The 19,590-nt window shown below is 47.7% G+C and overlaps 10 protein-coding genes across 10 annotated transcripts; 5 read left to right on the top strand and 5 right to left on the bottom strand.

Moving 5' to 3' along the window:
* Nucleotides 1-95: 95 nt before the first annotated feature.
* Nucleotides 96-1,668, bottom strand: F5B22DRAFT_645745 (glycoside hydrolase family 79 protein; the record flags this gene model as incomplete). Its single annotated transcript, XM_047978628.1, has 3 exons — nucleotides 96-676; nucleotides 740-1,096; nucleotides 1,158-1,668. 3 exons carry the CDS (start codon nucleotides 1,666-1,668, stop codon nucleotides 96-98), a joined length of 1,449 nt encoding a protein of 482 aa, XP_047831668.1.
* Nucleotides 1,669-2,272: 604 nt separating this feature from the next.
* On the top strand, nucleotides 2,273-2,998 carry F5B22DRAFT_645744 (uncharacterized protein; the record flags this gene model as incomplete). The annotated part of the gene is made up of 2 exons (XM_047978627.1): nucleotides 2,273-2,507; nucleotides 2,574-2,998. 2 exons carry the CDS (start codon nucleotides 2,273-2,275, stop codon nucleotides 2,996-2,998), a joined length of 660 nt encoding a protein of 219 aa, XP_047831667.1.
* Nucleotides 2,999-3,758: 760 nt separating this feature from the next.
* On the bottom strand, nucleotides 3,759-4,907 carry F5B22DRAFT_603389 (Isochorismatase-like protein). The gene is made up of 2 exons (XM_047974743.1): nucleotides 4,269-4,907; nucleotides 3,759-4,181 (listed from the first exon to the last, which is right to left on the bottom strand). The coding sequence occupies exons 1-2, from the start codon at nucleotides 4,653-4,655 to the stop codon at nucleotides 3,996-3,998; spliced, it is 573 nt and encodes a 190-aa protein (XP_047831666.1). The 5' UTR covers nucleotides 4,656-4,907; the 3' UTR covers nucleotides 3,759-3,995.
* An 826-nt stretch (nucleotides 4,908-5,733) lies between these two features.
* On the top strand, nucleotides 5,734-6,402 carry F5B22DRAFT_109755 (uncharacterized protein). The gene has a single exon (XM_047968755.1). The coding sequence runs from the start codon at nucleotides 5,834-5,836 to the stop codon at nucleotides 6,215-6,217; it is 384 nt and encodes a 127-aa protein (XP_047831665.1). The 5' UTR covers nucleotides 5,734-5,833; the 3' UTR covers nucleotides 6,218-6,402.
* F5B22DRAFT_603383 (uncharacterized protein) lies at nucleotides 6,163-6,644 on the top strand. The gene has a single exon (XM_047974742.1). It carries the CDS (start codon nucleotides 6,223-6,225, stop codon nucleotides 6,388-6,390), a length of 168 nt encoding a protein of 55 aa, XP_047831664.1. The 5' UTR covers nucleotides 6,163-6,222; the 3' UTR covers nucleotides 6,391-6,644.
* A 446-nt stretch (nucleotides 6,645-7,090) lies between these two features.
* On the top strand, nucleotides 7,091-9,022 carry F5B22DRAFT_109765 (uncharacterized protein). The gene is made up of 2 exons (XM_047968756.1): nucleotides 7,091-7,313; nucleotides 7,461-9,022. Exon 2 carries the CDS (start codon nucleotides 7,512-7,514, stop codon nucleotides 8,793-8,795), a length of 1,284 nt encoding a protein of 427 aa, XP_047831663.1. The 5' UTR covers nucleotides 7,091-7,313; nucleotides 7,461-7,511; the 3' UTR covers nucleotides 8,796-9,022.
* A 659-nt stretch (nucleotides 9,023-9,681) lies between these two features.
* On the bottom strand, nucleotides 9,682-12,059 carry F5B22DRAFT_109725 (heterokaryon incompatibility protein-domain-containing protein). Its single transcript, XM_047968754.1, has 2 exons — nucleotides 10,806-12,059; nucleotides 9,682-10,646 (listed from the first exon to the last, which is right to left on the bottom strand). Exons 1-2 carry the CDS (start codon nucleotides 11,985-11,987, stop codon nucleotides 9,843-9,845), a joined length of 1,986 nt encoding a protein of 661 aa, XP_047831662.1. The 5' UTR covers nucleotides 11,988-12,059; the 3' UTR covers nucleotides 9,682-9,842.
* Nucleotides 12,060-12,193: 134 nt separating this feature from the next.
* On the bottom strand, nucleotides 12,194-13,978 carry F5B22DRAFT_603367 (uncharacterized protein). The gene is made up of 2 exons (XM_047974741.1): nucleotides 13,702-13,978; nucleotides 12,194-13,622 (listed from the first exon to the last, which is right to left on the bottom strand). Exon 2 carries the CDS (start codon nucleotides 13,509-13,511, stop codon nucleotides 12,435-12,437), a length of 1,077 nt encoding a protein of 358 aa, XP_047831661.1. The 5' UTR covers nucleotides 13,512-13,622; nucleotides 13,702-13,978; the 3' UTR covers nucleotides 12,194-12,434.
* A 1,655-nt stretch (nucleotides 13,979-15,633) lies between these two features.
* On the top strand, nucleotides 15,634-17,577 carry F5B22DRAFT_603366 (uncharacterized protein). Its single transcript, XM_047974740.1, has one exon. The coding sequence runs from the start codon at nucleotides 16,221-16,223 to the stop codon at nucleotides 17,070-17,072; it is 852 nt and encodes a 283-aa protein (XP_047831660.1). The 5' UTR covers nucleotides 15,634-16,220; the 3' UTR covers nucleotides 17,073-17,577.
* A 480-nt stretch (nucleotides 17,578-18,057) lies between these two features.
* On the bottom strand, nucleotides 18,058-19,307 carry F5B22DRAFT_603365 (SAM-dependent methyltransferase). The gene has a single exon (XM_047974739.1). It carries the CDS (start codon nucleotides 18,997-18,999, stop codon nucleotides 18,265-18,267), a length of 735 nt encoding a protein of 244 aa, XP_047831659.1. The 5' UTR covers nucleotides 19,000-19,307; the 3' UTR covers nucleotides 18,058-18,264.
* Nucleotides 19,308-19,590: the final 283 nt, after the last annotated feature.

The raw sequence follows: 19,590 nt of genomic DNA, 5'->3' as shown, positions 1-19,590 counted from the left end.
TCAGTCGCACAAGTATTCATAATTGAATAAGTAACCCCTCTCGACTGTATTTCTCATGCTGATCGTAATAGCCATTGTTTCTCTGTTGCGTTGTATCACTTTAAGTAAACAAGGAGCGCCTCGCTTGCTTTCAGAGAAACAGTGGCTTGCCCACCACTCGCGGCTATAGTCTCGAACATCTCACTCCCGCTGATCTTACAGTCCTCATCCGTAAATGTCTGGCCGCCGAAGGTCACCTTACCACCTCGATCGACTCTTGCGGCTGCACTATCTCCAGCAAGTCTCTTCGCTCTGACAGATGAACCTGCCAATCCACGAAGATCGAAGGACTGGCTTGACCGAGTTCCGCTGCCGGAGTAATAGTCTGAGTTGTACAATAAAGCCCGTAACGGGACTCCCGCTGAATCGAACGCTACGTACGCTGCATAATTGGAATTGCCGTCATCGAGAGCCGTAAGCGATGCTGCATTCGCCATGAATGCCGTTGCTATATATGCGCCATAATACGGTGTACCCATGCTATATCTGCCCCAGAAGCAGTATTGGCAGTTACCTACCGTTCCATGATGGAAGTAGGTACGTGAGATATTGCTGTATGTCGCTCGGAGCGCGTAGTCCATAGTCCATAGTGCCGCACCAAAAGTCGGCGAGACCGATGCCGCTCCACCACCCGAAACTTCACGGTGATGTTAGTCACAAAGGGCGGCATGCTAGAACGGACCAACGGTAGCATACATACCAGAGTTGGTTTCCCCAAAGATGTACTGTTTACCCTCTTTCAGTGCCGCAGCAACGTCTGCATCAAAGACATGTATGTTCCTTGAGATACCGCTATGGCTCATAAGCGACGCAATTGTTCCACCGGGATAATTATGATGTGCATAGTTATGGATATACTGCTTCACCGTAGCGTTCTGAGTGGCGATCAGCTCGGCCGCACCCCATTTCGGCGGAGAGTCATTCGAGTTGCCAGCCTGGATGATGTCGCGCCTATTCAAAGCAGATCCCACCGATACCGCCCAGTTGTTTTGAGAAGCTGCATCTACTGACGGGTTCCAGGTGCCACCGGCGATGGGTTGTCTGTTTGAAGGATAATCTGTTTCTCCAGTCAGCTTCCGCCCTTATAATGCCGACGACCCCGTGAGTCTATGGCCTACATTCAGGTTCGTTCCCTAGCTCAATTGCTAGCAGATTACTCATCCCATTCACTGCCGCCTTCGCCGCGTCGATAGTGTTTTGAAGGTTATTTTTACCCCTATTCAAGCCCACGACTACACTTCCGCTATATTTACTCGCCAATGTCATGAAGCTTGACCCAAATGTCAAACTAGATGGAGCATCTGCAGCATTTGCGACGGTGTAGACTACATAGGCCGATGTTCTTGCATCATATTGTGCGCGATCTTGCGTAGTACCACCGATGCGGATAGGCGGCCAAACACCTGTTAGGTCTTTCCAATTGGACAGGCATTGTGTCGTGGCGGATACGTTCGTGAAATATGATGGAAATGCGAAAAACTCAAACGAAATGCCAACGGGCGCGGGATCGACGGGCGCATACTTGTAATTTCCCGTGTGTGCTTGGGAAGGGATCGTAAACGTCACAGCCGATGTCGTTGAAGATGCGACGGCCAATACAGCAACTACTTGTGTGAAGAAAGGAGCCATTGTGCCTATCCGGATCATGTATACGGTATCCAACGGATATTCAACATCTGATCGGGGCACGCATCGTCCTTAACTGGTGACGGCGCTGTCTTAAAGACAAACTGGCCGTCGGGTAAATGCTCACCGAGTGAATGCAACATACCGTCCAAGACAAATTTGGACGCAACAGCACGCCGCTAAGCTGGTTTACTTATAACCCCCAATGCCGACATCTATTTAGGCTGACCACCTGCAATCGCGTCACAGTAGACACCGACCCAGCGCGAACATGTGACACCTGAGCTGTCACGCTGCGCTCAGTAAGAGACAGGTGGGAAAGGAGAAATGAGAAATGAGGCTTGTTACTCTTATATCCTGTATAGAACACCGGTTACCAAGATCCCCTGATCGAGTTCTCTCCACAAGGCGCTAGAAGCGCGCCTACGAACGCTACCGAGACTTTGTCATTTATCTGCTTACAACATCTACGCGAGCAACAATTATCATGTTAACCCTCCTCACCAACACAGTCCCTAGCAAGGAGTGCATCCTTGTTGTAAACCTCCAGATCCGAAGGCTTGCGTCTGAGCTGTAGCGTGAGGGTAAACGCGTTGTTTTTGTGGAAATGTACTGCGAGCAAGGCTATCTCGATCTACCTGTTCCTGCTGATATCATATCTAATAGCACGCATACTTTTGATCATGGATATCAACTAATGGCCGACATTCTCTTCGAGGCCTTTCGTCAGGCTAATAAAAGGGGTTTCTTACAGCCACCTGAGAAGAACGGCGTCCCGGATGATGGGGAGCTGGAGAGGATCAATGAGCAGTTGTTGTTCGAGCCGCATTATCCCAAGCTGAGTCCTCATCCATCGAGGCCTGCACCCAAGGCTGATGACAAGGCTAAAGACTAGAACAAGGAGAAAGATAAAGATACGGATAAGCCCGAGAAATGTGTAGATGCTATAGAAAAGGACATCGCGGACACCAAGGCGCAGACTGTTGGCAACGTCAATGCTGGAAGTACCGCGAATACCACGACTGTGAACATTGCAGACACCAAGACTGGAGATGCTACAGGGAGTACAGCAATCACTACTGACACGAAGGCTGGCACAGTCGTAGGAATTACAGCAACTACCACTGTCGACACTAAGATTGAAACCGTCGCCGATGTCGAAGTTCTTCCAAAGGTGAATACAATCGTGGGTACTAACGTTGGAGCCACTGTTGTCGACAAACAGGCCATCGAAACCATGGGAACGACAACCAACACCGAGGTGGCCACCAAACCTATCTTAGGAAACACGGCGACGTGCCCCTTGGAAATCAAAACTGAAAATGTCGTATAAAACGAGATCCCAGATGAGTCTTTCAAGCCAATGGTTGCAAGCCCGCCCAAAATGGTTTGACATTGATATCTTGCGGCGGATAACGATGGCGTGTTGTGTATAGTGGCAACTGGGTCTACTAGACTTACTAATGAATTACTGCTTATTTTTACGATCATTTTCTTCGTCACGACTAAAAATGCAGTGCAGTTATGTATTCGCTGATCAGTGCTACCGTCGAATTCTCGTGGCCAATTAAGGACAGCTCGGAAAGCACCTGTTACACGCGGCGAACGCTGTGCACGCTTTCGTACGCCCGTGTACGTGTGTAGCCCGCAGTCTTCTCTCACAAGTAATAGATAATATCGATATTACTGATGTGATGCTATTCACAATATGAGACACATGGGGAGGCCTTGGTGATTAGGCCTACTGGACTAAATGAGTAAATTCAGGGCAACCTTACAGATAGAAGTGATCCGAATGAGCATTTGACTCTGACAGCCGTGCCAGGCGATTATATCGTGAGGACAATTCAATTTCTACCCCTAGTCCGGAAATGCATGTTTCCGAGGAGCACTGCATTTTTAGCCCCGAGGAAGGAATGAACTGTTTCCTCTCACGATGAAATAGCCTATCACAGCTGCTAGAATCCGGATTCCCATCGACAAGTTCCCAATGTAGGACCCTGTTGGCCGCCTCTTCAAGGAGTCAATAATTATCTTGAACTTTTCACTCAATGCGATTTAGGTAGATATCCTCTACTCAAGACAGGCGCAGCTTTATGGGATATAATTATGCTTAATAGATTGGATGTCAAGTAAATGTGATAACAATCTCAACTAAAGCGCCGCCTTAGTGAAGCTATTTCTAGGACGTGCCTAGTATGTGGTTCGCCTTCAGCGACGCGGCATTCCGTAGTTTCAACATGGGAAGCCACTCACGCGATGACCTTTGAAATTCTCATACTAAATGAAAACTTGCACATGTAATTTACATGTAGACAGAATCATCCCGATCATGAAATCTCCTTGCTTTCGACAATAGTGCCAAACGCATCGCCAATCTCACTCAGCGCCACACGAACTAGCTCCGCAGCTTCCACGCCGGGAATGTGGCGGTCGCCCACGGCATCTTTAGGAATGATGACGTCCCACCCTCTCTCAGCGGCCTGGCGCGCAGTCGTAGAGACGCAGACATGGGCCTATCGACATGTCGTTAGGGATATCCATTTACCGGCGATACTTTCCTCTTCACTTTCCACTCAAGATCTCTGGGAGTGGTTACTCACCATGTATCCCGTTAGAACGACCTTCTTGCGCCCCGTCTTCTCGAGAATCTCCTGCAGCTCGGTTCCGGTGAAGGACCCGGGCGCCTGCTTCACCAGGAGGCTTTCGCTGTCCTTGGGCTTGAGTTCGTCGAACTCGTCAGCGAGCGCGGTGCCGGGCGTGAAGACGGGGGTCTTGTGGACCACGTGCACGACTGGCGCGTTGGCAGCGCGGTATCTCTCGAGTAAGGCGGCGTTGGCTGCCCGGGTGCTCTCGACGTCTTCTGTCTTCAGGAGGCCCGTGGCGTACTCGTTTTGAGCGTCGATGATGACTAGGGTGCTGTCGCTGGTGGATGCCGTTGAGGGCGGCACGCCGACAGTTTGCCGAAAGCTCTTGGCTGCTTGTGCCATTTTCCCTTTTTAGGCTTGCCTCTGATTTTATGAGAAAGGTATATTCTTATGATTAGAGATAGAATTTGACAATACAAGTGTGACGAAAAGTCAACCTGAGATACTATCTGTTCTTGCACCGCTAAGTATTGTCACGTTCTACTAATATGAGGAAACCAGTCGGCCCAAGGGATACACCATACACCAACCATTTTCAGGATGACGTGCGAGAGGCCCGGTCCAGTTCCCCGCACGATACGTGAATCAGGAAGCAACTACGCCGAAAGCAGAAAACCATTTCTCAAAACTTTAAGATAAATGTACTTCTAGCATCCGTCCATATCACGATTCCCATACGGTTACGTAACGATCTTTCTACGTAGTTGGAATTGTATCGACTCTAACCTATGAACGAACATGAGTTTCGCCTCTACCTTTTCTAGCTTTCGCGAATTACAACTCGTATCTACTATATAATAGCAGAGAGTCCAGGATAGGCACACTTATTGGCACGCTTATTACATTGCTATATATATGCTAATGAAGGCAAAAATAGTGACATACGACGATATCTACTAGAAAATGCAAAATTAGAATGTGAGGTCTCCCATATTCAAACTGAGGCTTCTTGCGCCCGCATATCAAGCAGTGCGGGGTATGGTTTACATGTGGGTAACAGAACGGTAACACAATGGTAACACGATCACATCTGTATCTTCCGGGTTTATCTACATGTACGCTAATTACTTGGTGAAAATAACAACTACCGGCGGTGGACGTGGTGTCTTTGGCGAAACCTCCTTTAAACCATACTGACAGCGTAAAAACCATTTGTATATGGGAATCGAACTCTGACCAAGTCCACCTGGTAACATCGCCGCAAGCCTTCACCTGATCTCGTAGCGCTGCCCCGTCAACTCTGGCCGCTCCGGATATGCTTGGTGGCGAGTTGAGTTTCTGGCTCCGAATCTGAATCAGTAGTGAAGAACACGCAGACATTAATCTTGCTTTCTTTTCCTTTCTCTCTCCTAATAAGTACTCTTCAATCAAGTCTGAACTTCTAATCTGAACTTCTATCACTCACTTATCCCCTGGACTCAATCAGGTTTCCTAGTGTCGCACCCGCAAACCTCATAGCCAATCTGCTTTCAAACACACGGCGGGAAAATCAAGTTTAACGGCGCTGTAAATTTGACGGCATGATGTCGTCTACCAAAAAGCGATCCCGCTGGGGATGTGATAACGCGGGGTCGAGCCTCGTCAGTCTGCCAACAGCCATCACAGTAGCCATGACGAGCGAACAGATTGAAGCATATATCCTTCACGTGCGTATTGAAGAAATTACCCAGAAGTTACTGAACGACGACATTATCCCGGCTAATCAAGATCGCAGATCCCTTTCTCCTGACTCACGGTACGACGCCGTCGGCAGACGAATCAACACGCGTCACCAGCGCCATCGCCAGCGCCTCGAGGATGAGCGCCACTCACTTATCTGCACCGCTATTAGCATCATCTCTGTCAAGGAGTTTCCAGAGATAACTTCATCGGTCAGCTCCTCGGTCCTCGCGGACGCAGCCTAGCTGAAATGAACATGCAGTCAGGTGCTAATATCGTCATCCGTAGGAAGGGGTCGGTGACGGAAGGGAGAGGAAGAGGAAGGGCAAAGGCCAGTGGTCGGCGCGAAATCAACGATAGAAATTTGCTGCAGCTACGAGACCTCGCTGTTGTAAACGGGACCTTACGAGACGACTAGAGTCGTGGTGAGAGGGGCAGGGATGGGTGGAGGGGAGGAATTGACGTAGGCATTAGATGCGATATCTGCGGTGGCGGCCACATCACTCGTAATTGCGCGGACAGAAAACCTATCCCTCCGTGGAGATAGAGCAAGAAACCTGGGCAAGGAGGCGACCAACTGGAAATCTAGTATCGACGGCTTCTTGCGGGGGTTTTATGTGCTGCTGGCTCCAAGCGGAGCTCGGGTTACTTTTTTTTTTTTTTTTTTTTTTTTTTTTGGTTTCTTCCTTTCCAATTTTGCGAGTTGGGAGCTTTTGCATAGTCCTTCCTACCGTGCAAGAAGGGGATAGGTTTTGGTGGCATACCTGGAATTCACGACCTGTAAGAGGTAGCTGGTTAGTTCTGGAAGATATCCCATGCGGAGTAATAATACCTACTGCCTGAAGTTTTCTACGCTGATCTCGTAGGTACGTAGGTATGTACCAGGCACGTGCCTAGGACTATCTCAGCTGTTTGAATCAAATATTGAGATTAGGTAGCTACGCAATTAAGGCCAGGGTTGATGCATTAACGGGTGCTGACAGGTAGACTGCCTCCTTACTGATAGCATGTGAACCACCCGATCAAACTTTCCGAATCAACACAAACGCATGTAATTACAACTGTCTTTCACTTCCAGTTCCTTCTGTTTGTTGCCCGGCACCAACCCCACTAACCCGGCAGTGAGTTGCTGCTGCCTGCAGCACGTTTCAGTCAATATCTGAAAGCTCTACTTCTTCTCCCTTCTGTTGTCCCCTTTCTCCTGCTTCTTCATACTAGCAACGTCTTCTTCGATCACTTTTAGGTCCACGCGGGCTCCTATATTAGGATCTGGGGTTGCTGCTAGATCGCAATCTGCCTTGCTCCAGTTCTTTACATCACTCTCACAGTTCAGAGGTACACGTAAGCACCCATCACATATCTTCATCTGCCGCATCTTCTATCTTTTGCCCCGCACGCTGCCTTCGGAACACCTTCATATCTTCACATTCTGGGCAGCGCGTCTTATTCACGCCTGTACTAACGTTGCCCGAAACGCTGCACAGAAAGGTCGAGTTCAAGTTCATTCACCCAGAAATCTGGAGATTGCCGAATTCCACGATGCCTGTCACAACGAGACCCTCCCCTTCCGAGGTAGGAAAGAATCGGGACCCAGAGATCGCAATCGAAGCAGATGATGATACGACAGTTCTCGAGGCCGTTACTCGCCGCTGCCGTAGCTCTTACGAGGGAGACCCACGGCACCCGCCCGCCCCGAGAATGCGGATTAGAACAGACCCCTCTCCTTTTCGTGGACTGCCAATTATAGCGTCCTCCATTGCTCCTGAGAATTCGATGAACTCGGAATCTCCCAAGAACAGCGTATCAATCTACGACAATGGATTTGTTAACGGGCTTATCCGCGCCTTCAACCAGGATCTTCATCTCATCATCCGACCTGATGATGTCTGGCAGGCCATCCTCTCCCAATTTAGCCTTTTCGTGAACGGGAATGTCGAACGCCTAAGGCACCTTTTCGTCGCCCACAAAGGAAAAAAAGCGTTGGAAATCGACATTCGTCCCATGAGTTTCTCCCGCATCGACTTCGGCATGCTGGCTAAGATTTTTGCTGCAATGATTCAGCATAACGTTGTTGATCCTGAACTGCGTAAGTGGATGATACCGGAGTTTACCACTACAACACAGCACGACAAGACCGTGGCAGCGTTCTCCATGATGGGGACAATGAAAGGATACTTCAAATACGAGCTAAGGGGTGGATGTGGTCTGCCGAGCGTAACTCTACTGGGATCTAGACACGATTGGGAGATGCTTGCAAGCCAAGTCAACAAGTTGTATGATTATGGCGAAGAGTGTGCGCACTGGGCCAATCTGCTACAACCGATCATGCGTTACATGCTAAGGACTTTTGATGAGCCAGATTCACAGAAGGTCAAGGATTTCTGGCTTCGTGTTGCATACCAAGCGGGCAAGGAGGGCTCTGGTATCGGCATCCGCACACTATCCGGTTGGATCACAGCATTCACGTATTTTGATGAGAATGGAAAGGTTGCAAGGCATTATACAGAGGAGGACATACATAAAATCGATGAAAAGTCCGATGCGAGGATTCGCTCATGGGGGGGAACAAACATCCAAGAATACGTGGGATTGGAACGCAAACGGCTAACACTAGATGGAGTGTCGTACCCACTAATCCGCCCCGGACAGATCCCAGGGGGTATTATTCTGTTCCCTATGACGTTGACCGACGAGGAGACGAATCAGAAAAGATACGCCACGGTCGTATCTGGTACTATTGGCATGTCTATCTCCGAGCATGGAACAACAGCCCAGCCAGTTTCGGCATGGTGGGTTGTGCGGAAATTCCAGGAGCCCATGTAATCTTTACCAGCCACAGAGGCTGAGAATGGGAGTCTATCACTGAGAGAATCATCCAACACCTAGTCGTGTTCCGTGGATATTATAGATGATGATGAAGAAGTGGAGCAAGTTAATGAGAATTATGGTGACGAAACTCTTCCGTACATGAAGCCTTCGATAGTTGGGGTAGCAGTGCTGAGCAGGATGAGTTGACTGTACACGGGAAGAGGCTAAACACGTTGAAATGGTGATGCATAGGAACCTAGGTATCTCTGCGCGAAATGCAACTAATTGAGTACAATGAACCGGGAAATCAAGATGCTATGTGACTTATAATAGTGTCAGGAACTCTGTAGATGAGTTAAGACACTTCCCTGTCACCACTTTGCCCTAGCACCTCAGCATGCAAGCCCCAGCTTGCTGCCGCTAATTACCCCTGTAAACAAACTTGCCCAGTCTGTAATACACTGATCTCTACCACGACGCGGGCCCAGAGGGATTTCCATAAGTGTCTCTGCATGCATCGCAACTCAGCTCATCCATATATGGTTGCAGCCCTTCGAATCCATCCTCCTGACCCTTGGGAAAGCCCTCTGGTATCTCTCCGATATCTCCTTGGCGGCCTAGGACCACGACGGCTTTGAGATTGGCGTGCGCCATCCGCTGGTGCCAGAGGCGGAGGAATTTCATGACTTCTGGATGGACAGATCCTGATGGCTCGGAGATAGGATGTGTTTGTTCTGACATTGTTGTTTGGTGGTTGGTGAATGTCGGTTGTGTATGAAGTTGGTCGGTTATGAGGGTGAAAAAGTTGACGTTTGGGCTAGTTTCGGAGTACTGAGCCCATGTGGGGGTTTAGCGACGGGGTAAAGTGGATTGACCCCGCTACTGAGAAACAGCCCCTTTTTGCCCCCTGGTTCTTGATAGCTGTATTTCTACGGCAACAAGGGATGAGTGCTTGAATGACGGTAATTCCGTACTTGGGCAGGCTTGAAGCCAAAATATCGGTGCAGGAAATAACAGACCGAAATTGGTTGTAGGGATTCAAGATTGAGATGTTATAATGAGTCAAGTATCGATCGAAGCTGTGATACGCTGTAATGTATACCAAGTCATTACCATATCCATGCGTGTGTCCTCATCGTCGCCGTTTGCATGGCGGGTGAGCGCCTGATTACCCAGAGTGTCTCCAAACGGGCCTTTTCGATCACGGACCTCTGCAACGTCTGCTCGACCGACAAGCGCACATGGACTGTCAATGCTAGCCGGCTCGTTGGGGCGCACAATGATAGCAGCATCGCAGTCCCAAAACCGAATTACCCAGTCCCCTACAACAGTTCCTGGCGGTGCCAGACCCATACAGTATTTCGTGCCTAGGAACCGTGACACCCTCCCGTCTGGTACAGTTTGCGGCACAGTCTTGGCTGATAGAGTGCTCAGCATGCTCTCTATGATCTGGATGCCGTCCACGTGGGTCCCAGCAGCAGTGAGGTCGTCCAGGGGACCGTTGTCCGGGGACCGGAACGTCACGAAGGACTCCTCCAGGAGGGGGGCAATCCTCGCGATATCGGCATCACTATAGTTGAGAATTTTAGCTGAATAAGTTTCCTCCATCTCTCGCAACTGCGCGAGATCGACTTCTTTGCGGTAGTGCTTGCGCCACTTCGTCTTCCAGGCCGTCTGATGGCGGAAAGAGGCCACGAAGTCGGCGTAAGATGGGCCTAGGTCCAGAACCCTACCTGCTACGTAGCCACGGATGGGAACGAGGTGGTGGCCAAAGAGCTTCGGACCGAGAATAGAGTTCCTTTCAGTCTCGAGTGTAGATGTAGTTATTCCTGTTAACTCGCGCTCCACTTCGTCTTGGAGCGTGTTCTACATAACACATCACAATGAGCCATGTACAGATGCATTCGCAGCTTTCTAGAGTTTCAAGAACTTATGAGAAGGGTAGTAAGAGCAGGAGATACCCTCCAAGCAGCTTGTGTTCCCAGCGTATATCCAAAAAGAACAAAGGAATTTCATTCAACGAACCTGTACTATACCTGCGAATCGAACAACATTTGTGAGTCGTTCATGGCGCAGGCGTGAGAGCTCCTCCTCATCTGTGTCAAGGTGATCTGGCACGAAATAATGCGGGCATTGGAAGATATACAGCACAACGCCACACCATATATCGTAGAAGCGCCTGCGGTAGTCGATGACGAATTCCACATCTTCGCTCCCTATATATTGAATACTTTCGGCGGGGCCGCCGATGTGCTTCCCGTCGTCGACACTGCTGCTGCTCTGGACGGCAATAACATCATTGGCTAGACCTACCAGACTGTAAATTTTGTCCCGGGGCTCAGAGCATATCTGGCCCGCAAACTGTTCAATCAGGTTCTGGAGACGTATGAGGTTTGTGAAGCGTGTACGCCGTGCTTCCAGCATACTTCCCATGCCCTTTGCTATTTTAACAGCTTGCATCTGGTGTGCCCATCGTAGATTCTCCTCGTTGACAAACACCGTTGGCCCACAGACGAAGAAGATCTTCTGCGCGAGTCCAACCTCCTGCACTACCCACAGACGCTGCCAATAGCTCGTAGTCATGACCATCTTATTACCGTGCTGGTTGATGGCTTCAATTCGCTGCAGCGCCTCTATTTCTGCGGCGTTGGAGTGAGCGGGATTTCGGCTACCAGTAGTAGAGCTGATCAATGTGTGCTCGGTGAACCACGTTGCTAGTTCTTTGCTATTTCCTCGATTGTACGGATCCTTATACGGATCATCCACTGCATAGTGGGGGGGATAAAGGTAACGGATTTCATCACCTGTCATGAAACCTAGCCAGGTAATGACTGCGGTAGCGCGCGAGTAGATTGAAGCCATGAGAGCTACCTGGTCGTTCCGCTCATCGATGTTACCTTGGTCGATACAGACAGCATCGATCCAGAGAGGTAGCGGATGGTTCTCCGACCTAAGGTATCGGAGAGCGAGCGCCAAATTGCGCTTAATAGGTATGTCATGCCCATTAAGAGTCAGTTCGTCCAAAGGAAGGCCGTGGGTGTCAGGCTGCCGACTCTCCCAGGTATATGAGAGGGCTAAATATTTAGGCCGTTCCGAGAACGTCACGGACTCTAGTATTCCTGTAAGCTGATCATAGAAGCCCCTAGGCTTAAGGATGAGTAAGCGGATGGCATCTGGTTTAGGTAGTGGTGGGTATTGGAATGCCATATTCTTGCACTGCGATGAGCCAATAGGCCTTTCCAAAAGTTTAAGGGATCACGTCAGATGGTATGTATGCTCTAGCTAGCTATTTGCATCGACGGGCAATTGAGCGGTGGGATCTTCATATACACGATCTTCGGACCTAAGTTTAGCCGATCCGTGACTCCACCAAAATGTGACATGAACTTATTCTAAGACTTTCAATAATATTAGCGTAATACACGTAACATGAATTTAGCAAAGGCGATGCTGCCGGTGTAACAACCGAGGAATAATCATAACGAATGACTGAATGACAATGGGTATAATATAGAGTATAATTAAGGTATAGCCCTGCTTTAACCATCATTTAAGTAGTGAAACTAAAGTACAAAATGGGGAGTACTAAGCTAACATTCAAAACCCCAGAGGTGTAAATCAATTAATGGGATGTAGACATGAGCACCTTCTATTTCAGCTAAGTACGGTCTTTTTCCGGATGGATGCGAAGTGGCTGGTATCGCAGCCGAACCGTTGTAGAAGCCACTCTTGATAGCGTTCCTTTCCTTGAATTCCATCATACCATGCAACGGGACCCCAGCCATAGAAGTCATCCTTTCCATTACGGAATGCGTCCACCGGATTGAATGGAAGATTTGAGGAAGGCGTCGGAAGGGGTTTCTCGAGGAGAGACACAACGACCGCTACATTGTAATCTATCAATACCACCCTTGGTAGAGATTGTGGTGAAGTGTTTCCGCGAGGACTCGGTACAAGCATGATATTCCTCAAAGCTCCATCCTTCTGAGAGAGTCCCGAGTGACGTTGTTTCACGGTTCCCTCAATGACCTCAGCTACCACATTTAGTCGAAATGCTTCGTCGTAGTGATGAGCATTAGGGTTAGGCTGCTCATGCCGTGAATCTTTCATAGTGAATAAGTCCAGGATGGTAGACCCAGCCAGATACTCAATCAGTATCATCCGAACTGGCCGTAAGTGACGTTTACCCTGTAAAATCAAGGGCTGCTCGAAAGTCCACGATCCGTAATAGTTCGGAGCGAAGCCTGGCTTTTGCATGTGTTTCACTGTTTCAAGATGCTCATATGCAGCTGCTTCACAACTATAATCCTGGTCGGCCAGCTTAACCACATCCGTGACTCCACTATAATAGAGGGCATCGTAAATCTTGGCAACTGCGATGTAGGGCTCCTGCTGCCCATTCATGAAGATTTGACAGACCACGACATGAGCACCTTGTTTTCCATTGGAGGAGCTATCACCCTTGGAAATTATTTTCGTTATCTTGAGCGTCGCGATGCGCGATGGAATTGTGGAAGACCAGACTGTAGTCAAGGGGGGGTTCTCTATTACTTGGCGGGTAAGAGGTGTCTCGTCAAGCCAAGTGGCTGACAGACGGCGGCGTGCAGAACGTGGATAGCCCGTATCTGCAAAGCTTTGGCCAAATGGGGGAGGAGGCTTGTGCTCCGTGATCTGTACAACAAATCCTGGCACGTAAGGGTAGACTGGCCGATCAGGATCTAAAGGAGGCATGGCTGATAATTGAAAAGAATCCGTAGTCTTCAGGGAGAATTAGTACAGAGGCAACATAAGCGGCCAACCCTATTGCGAAAGGCAGATCCAGCAGTGTAATCATACGTGTTTCTAGAATGTGCTAACGTTAGTGAGGAGTGCTAAGGCATGTGTAAGATGGGGTTGAAGTTGCCGAAGACAGTGAGCATACATGAGATCGTAACAACACTGTTATTCCCGAAGAGAATCCACAATAGTTAGGTATACGAGTATGCTAATTTCCTCTGAAGCGGTGGAAAACTGGGGTTAGTTTGACGCTATATTCATGGAAGAAGTGGGAGGTGGCCGACGAGATCTGGTTTGCGTCTGCTCGTGAATTCAATGAGAACAGATAATTGCTGACATGAGACCTTATGGGTTAGTGTCTCGAGTTGATGGGGTAATGATGCTGTGATGGTTGTGAAGGGAATCGTTGATATAAATGTTCAGCAGGTCAAAGTGTGCTACCAATCGAAGCTCAAGTGCCTTGGTACTTAGTTATTAGGTAAGTATGTAAACAGGTACCTCTTTCTCTTAAGATCTTAGATGTTAGGTGCGTGTACACACTACATGTACATGTACTATTCACGGAATTCATGGTTTTCATTGGGCTTGAATCCTTTGCTGACCCACACCTCTCAGCGTCTCCCTGCACGCGCAAGTTATGTCGCCCCTTAGTCAACTACTAACAACGATGTGGCTCTCCCAACAACTGGCTTATCTGGATTCGTTTGTTGGTTGGCAGGTTGGAAAGGTTGACCCTGAAAATCATCGTTGGTTCAATAATAGCTAGCTTACCGCCCTGTTAGTTTGGCCGTGCCACTGATCCTATACCCTCGTGGCCGTCCACGAGCACATTCCCATGTTGACTACTTAGCTTAGGCGCTGTCGATTTTTAGCTCTCCAAAGGCATGTGACTACTTTCAACCTGGTGATGTAGGGTGACTATAATTAGATAGTTATCAGAAGCTAACATTCACTACCCACAGAAAGGGAAAGCCATTGAGCTAGGAAGGAATGAGCAGATGCAAAGTGATACTTGAAGTAAGTTTGGCGAAAGCTTATGTGACCATATCCAGCGTAGCACACCACGAGTTCAAACTATGAACTCGATGTTTTGATAATCGGAAAGCTGCTTCCACGGAGATTATTGTACGACACCAACCGTGAGATGGGCCTCTTCATGTTTATGTTGATCATTCCGAGAAATGAGTTCTTCATTAAAGCTCAGGTTGGCCTTCAAGAACCTCATCCTGGAATATAGCTTAGCATAATTGGTATCAACTTTTCAATTCCTAACCTGATAAAAATTGCCCCTTAGAAAAGAAGAAAGATGGATAGAGATTAGGAGATAGTGGTAATATATGAATTGAACTACTAGATTCCCAATGTCTATCTATTCAAACATCTTATGTTAGAATTGTCCCTATTAGCAATTGGGTTGACATATGATGTGCTCAGAGCCCATCATATGCCATATGTAAATTAATTGCTTCACTTTTTAAACAGGGAAATAATTAAAGTTCGAGCAGAAATGGTGAAGGTGCTTAGAGTGTTCGTCCCCTGTCACACTGCGTGTTCCTATTAGCTATCTTGTGTATTCATTATGCAGTGTACCGAATGACAGCTAAATTGAAGACCTGGCCGATTTGTACTGTACAGAGTGTTTCTCATGTCTCACTCATAATCTTTACCAACTCTGCCTTTCGTCTCTGCACTTGACCTTGACTCCGGGGAAGGTCGAGTCCCAACGGGCTGCTGTGCGTTAATTAGCTCTCTAAGTCTTCATTCTCATTCATTGGTCAAGGCAACAGTTGGCACTAAGAATACTTTTACCTCGACCAACAGTCAAAATGAGGTGAGGCTATGTTCTTTCGACTGCCAAGACAGACGATCATGTTGTCATGGCCCACCAACCTCGTGACGACAGCGTAACCCACCTAACTATTGAATCACTCAGCTAGGACTAAAACCAACAACTGATATGTCCCGAGCCAACAGGTCAGAAATGGATCAATACTAATAATTGGTTGAGAGTAGGCAAACATCAGACCTGAATTTTCTAGCTGAAGGATTCCATATCGCTTCTCTATACAATACTCGATGGGCATACAATGGCGCGCCTATACCAACAATAAGAATGAGGCTGGGCTGCTGCCATCCCTTCGGTCTGGCTAATCACTAACACAAAAAAGCCAGTCATTGTATCATTAGAGCACCTCAGCCAAATGCGAGGCTAAGCCGTGATTCTTGCCGACGAATTCAGCTAACACAACATATAATTATAACTGCTAGGATTCAGCCAGCAGAGATACATGATTGGCGCCGTGTGACAGTTGATTACAAAACCTCCTGTTTTGCATTGCTGCGCCATTCCAGGGGGATTCACAGAGGATTGGAGCGGGCGCTTAAATGGTCACACCCAAGCAAGCTAAGAAATCGTATCACGTTGACTTACATACGTTTCGGTAGTTAACTCTACTTTCATAACTAGGCATATGTATGAGGATAAATAGTCACTGCTCCCGCTCATTCAATCTCCAGTAGGCGAGCTCAAGCTATCTAACCTTCATCCATCACACTACTCTTACCCTTCTCATTCTTCTCACTTGATTCATTCATTAGTGGCTGTAACGTTCATCACAAGTCTACTACTACATTCCTACCCTAACTTATTCATAATTTCAAATCATGGCCAACCAAGCCAGTCGCCCGAGAACAATCAAACAGTGCTTCAATGACTCCTTACCATTCATCCAGCATCCAACTCGACTCGTACCATTCGAGTTTAGACCTGGGACTAAGACATCTCAGATAGATGCCCCCAAGTTCTGGATCAGCACCAACGAACGTGGCTGGAGTGAACCCGCACATAATACACTTAGACCGATGAACATGAACGCGCTTCAAGAGCAAGTTAGCTGGCCTGAGCCTTCAATGAGACTTGCCTGTGAGGCAGATGTAGTTCGTGCTGCAGCTCTGTACCTCTTGCACCCCATCAATCAAGTCTTGTCTGCTAGATATCCCAATGATTACAGATGTAACTCAGAGGTCGCGGGCAGTGGGGTCCGCGGCGATGTGTCACTTTTGAAGCTGGGTGGTCGGCGTACATTTGCCATCGTCGAATTCAAGAGAAGCGGCATCATCTCCCCTATGGAATTCGCAGACGCCCAACGAACCCTTACTGGCAACCCTAATACTCACGCCGCAGAAATCTCTCAGCATGTACAAAATGTCATCGCTGCTGACAATGGAGATAACCGGTTCTCGGCCTTTGAAGGCAATTCATTCTCGTTGATGAAGCAAGCAGCTGCTTATGCGGTACAGTACTCTACTCGCTTCGTGGCTATCTTCGGATGGGACTATCTGGTTTTGGTCTACTTCCCCGAGCTTGATATGAACTTGAGAGAACCTGAAGGGTGCGGAAACTATTGCGAGATTACTATGATTCCTAACAACCCACCATCTCCTAATTTGAGGGCGGCGTTGCTTGGATTTCTGTTTCACGCATATGACGCCACACCCTTTACCTTACCTGGGTAATGCTGGACTCTGTTTCAAGTATAGGGCATTGATTTTTCTTCTTTCTGTTATTTCTTCTTATCTTTTCAATTATATCGATGCGCAAGTCTCTTTTAATTCATAGACTGGGTTCCAACTTTATTTCCCTTTTTTCTTGTTTGGAGGCGTGTCGCTTTCAGAAGGTGTGTCTACTCAAGAAAATGACTGTTAAGATATAGTTATGGCTGTAGGTTTTGTATTTCTTTTTTAGTTTCTAGTTTGAAAATCTTATTTCATATATGATCTGGCTTTTTCCATTACCACGACCCTCCGTCATAGGTATGTAGTACTTCATCTATTGCAGGTGTTACATCAACGTAGAATCTATCTGGATGATCAATAAATACATCGATGAATTACTCGGCGAGTGCGTTCCGACTGTGGATTTGTGTATTGTACGTTTTTACAACTAAGCAACATGGGTTGTGGCGGTGTATCGTATTCTATGCAAGATACTCTTCTACTAGGGGACTTTAAGCTCAGATTGCAACCCTCTACCAATATGTGGTAAATCAAGTGCAGCTACAGATGTCTGCGCCATCTTTTATAAACGAGCCTCGTAGTGTGCCTTTAGTTCGACCTGCCCTCACTTTAAGTAGATGTATAACATTCTAACCAAGCAATCACAGTTATTAATAAACCATAGGATGCTTCCAGACAAGCTCCTTGATTCTGAGTGAGCTTCAGTTGGGGTTCCAATTAATATCACGTAGTCCATCAGTGGCTATATGGTTATGATAACGTTTACAAGACTGGTCATGTACACTGTCGGTCAATAGTTCCATGACGGAGGAACAAAGAGATACACTGTATTTAGTCAGAAAAGTCCGAATGTCCTCAGACCTCTGGCCTTGTAGACCTTGTGACACAATGAGATTCTTACTGTACACCTTGTACAGCCCTTCTGACACCCCTGCAGCATGATTGACATATATACATTAAGTTCTATAACGGATGTGAGGACTAATTTTGTGGATAAACGAATCCATTATTGTCTTGATCTAAAAGTAACTCTTATGAGTCATTGATCGTATTCTATATAGAACTATGCCCCAGATTGATCCATTCTACGTTAGATAGAGTAAATTGAGGCTAAAGGACTACTTTTAGTGCCAGTGAAAGCAGAATACCCAGTGTCAGAGGGTTGTATCCCTTTCTATCAGAGAATCAAGTACTATGAAGCATTGAAAAATGCTCTCAATTCGTCTTCACCGTACATCAAGGTAGGGTCTTGATTCCTTGTCGCCTTGAGCTTATTCGGAACCCTTGTGATCCAAACTTGTGATTCCGTTTCCTTGTATTCTACCTCGGGCTCAGCACACCGAACAAATGAAAAGATGGCAATCCGAGGATTATAGCAGTGCTCCATGTACCCCTTCCAACTGAAATCGTCGAACACGAGCGTGCCTCCTTCCTTCAGCATGCGCCAACAAAGCACAGCATCGTGCAGTACATCAATTGCCACATGAGAGGCATCGATATATATGAAATCGAACTCATCTCGGGCTTGCCTGAGCTTAAGTAGGGCGTCGTCGCTGCTCATCTTCATCAACTCGAGCTTGCTACTGTTCTCGCACTTGGAGATGTTACTTCGGAAGCGAGCCTCTAGCGCATTGAAGTTGTAGTTCTCAATGGGTTCGACATGATGGTCCATACCGCCGCCAAAGTGATCGACCGCGACCATGCTGGACTCGGGGTGGTCCATGAGGTTATCGAGAATCCATGTTGTAGAGGCACCTTCAAACGAACCGATCTCGAGGATTCTGAGTTTCTTCCCACGCAGCGGGGTGGTGATGCTCTCCCACTCAGAACGGATTTCTTCAAACCATGGATGCTCAAAAGAGTATCGCGTACGGTTATTTGGGGTTGGCGCACTACTTTTTAGAGCGGCGCTCTCAACGCAAGACATTGTGAACAGATATATAACTGGTGGTGACGAGAATTTGATGCTTGTTTGTACGAATGTTAAGAAGAGACTTTCCCGAGTCAAGGAACAACAGGACCCAAACGAGACTATAAAAACTCAATGCTGAAGGCAATGTCGCCATTTTTTATTGAACATTAATTATAGTCTTTGGCTTTGGGGGGTGTGGGCGCAATCATGGTGCTTGCCCAGGTCAGACCCCCCTATGCGGGGGTTTGACGGAATTGGGCATCTATCTACTTCACTCAAACAAGGTCTAGTTCGGTTGAACGCATATATTGGGGGGCCATGGGCTATACGAAGGCTAATTGCATGTGCTTAGGCAAGGCCAGCCACCGCGCGCGTACACGGTGTTGCCTTTATTAAGCCGGCTATGCAACCAGACTTCGAAAGGCTGCCGAGCTACGAAGTACAAAAAGCAAAAACCAAAAATAAGGCCCATACGACCCTCCCGTCCTTCCAGCCTAGCCCAGCCAAGTACGCCCGTCGGGCTGGCCATTTATCGAGCTCCGTCTATATCGTACAAAGGACAACAGGAAGGTTATAAAAACCTCTCAACTACTACTAAAATCACCC

Source organism: Xylaria bambusicola (genome assembly GCF_022495145.1).
Source record: "Xylaria bambusicola strain CBS 139988 unplaced genomic scaffold F5B22scaffold_16, whole genome shotgun sequence".
Lineage (NCBI taxonomy): Eukaryota > Fungi > Ascomycota > Sordariomycetes > Xylariales > Xylariaceae > Xylaria > Xylaria bambusicola.
The sequence above is the reverse complement of the archived record's forward strand: the minus strand, read 5'-3'. Positions and strand labels throughout refer to the sequence as shown.

What these genes read in the sequence shown, in the direction of transcription:
- F5B22DRAFT_603389 (XM_047974743.1), bottom strand. Translation starts at nt 4,655, where the DNA reads ATGGCACAAGCAGCCAAGAGCTTTCGGCAAACTGTCGGCGTGCCGCCC. An exon ending in TCGTTCTAACGGGATACATG is followed by an intron (nt 4,182 to 4,268) that starts GTGAGTAACCAC and finishes ACATGTCGATAG; the next exon opens with GCCCATGTCTGCGTCTCTAC.
- F5B22DRAFT_109755 (XM_047968755.1), top strand. Translation starts at nt 5,834, where the DNA reads ATGATGTCGTCTACCAAAAAGCGATCCCGCTGGGGATGTGATAACGCG.
- F5B22DRAFT_603383 (XM_047974742.1), top strand. Translation starts at nt 6,223, where the DNA reads ATGAACATGCAGTCAGGTGCTAATATCGTCATCCGTAGGAAGGGGTCG.
- F5B22DRAFT_109765 (XM_047968756.1), top strand. Translation starts at nt 7,512, where the DNA reads ATGCCTGTCACAACGAGACCCTCCCCTTCCGAGGTAGGAAAGAATCGG.
- F5B22DRAFT_109725 (XM_047968754.1), bottom strand. Translation starts at nt 11,987, where the DNA reads ATGGCATTCCAATACCCACCACTACCTAAACCAGATGCCATCCGCTTA. An exon ending in GATTCGCAGGTATAGTACAG is followed by an intron (nt 10,647 to 10,805) that starts GTTCGTTGAATG and finishes TGTGTTATGTAG; the next exon opens with AACACGCTCCAAGACGAAGT.
- F5B22DRAFT_603367 (XM_047974741.1), bottom strand. Translation starts at nt 13,511, where the DNA reads ATGCCTCCTTTAGATCCTGATCGGCCAGTCTACCCTTACGTGCCAGGA.
- F5B22DRAFT_603366 (XM_047974740.1), top strand. Translation starts at nt 16,221, where the DNA reads ATGGCCAACCAAGCCAGTCGCCCGAGAACAATCAAACAGTGCTTCAAT.
- F5B22DRAFT_603365 (XM_047974739.1), bottom strand. Translation starts at nt 18,999, where the DNA reads ATGTCTTGCGTTGAGAGCGCCGCTCTAAAAAGTAGTGCGCCAACCCCA.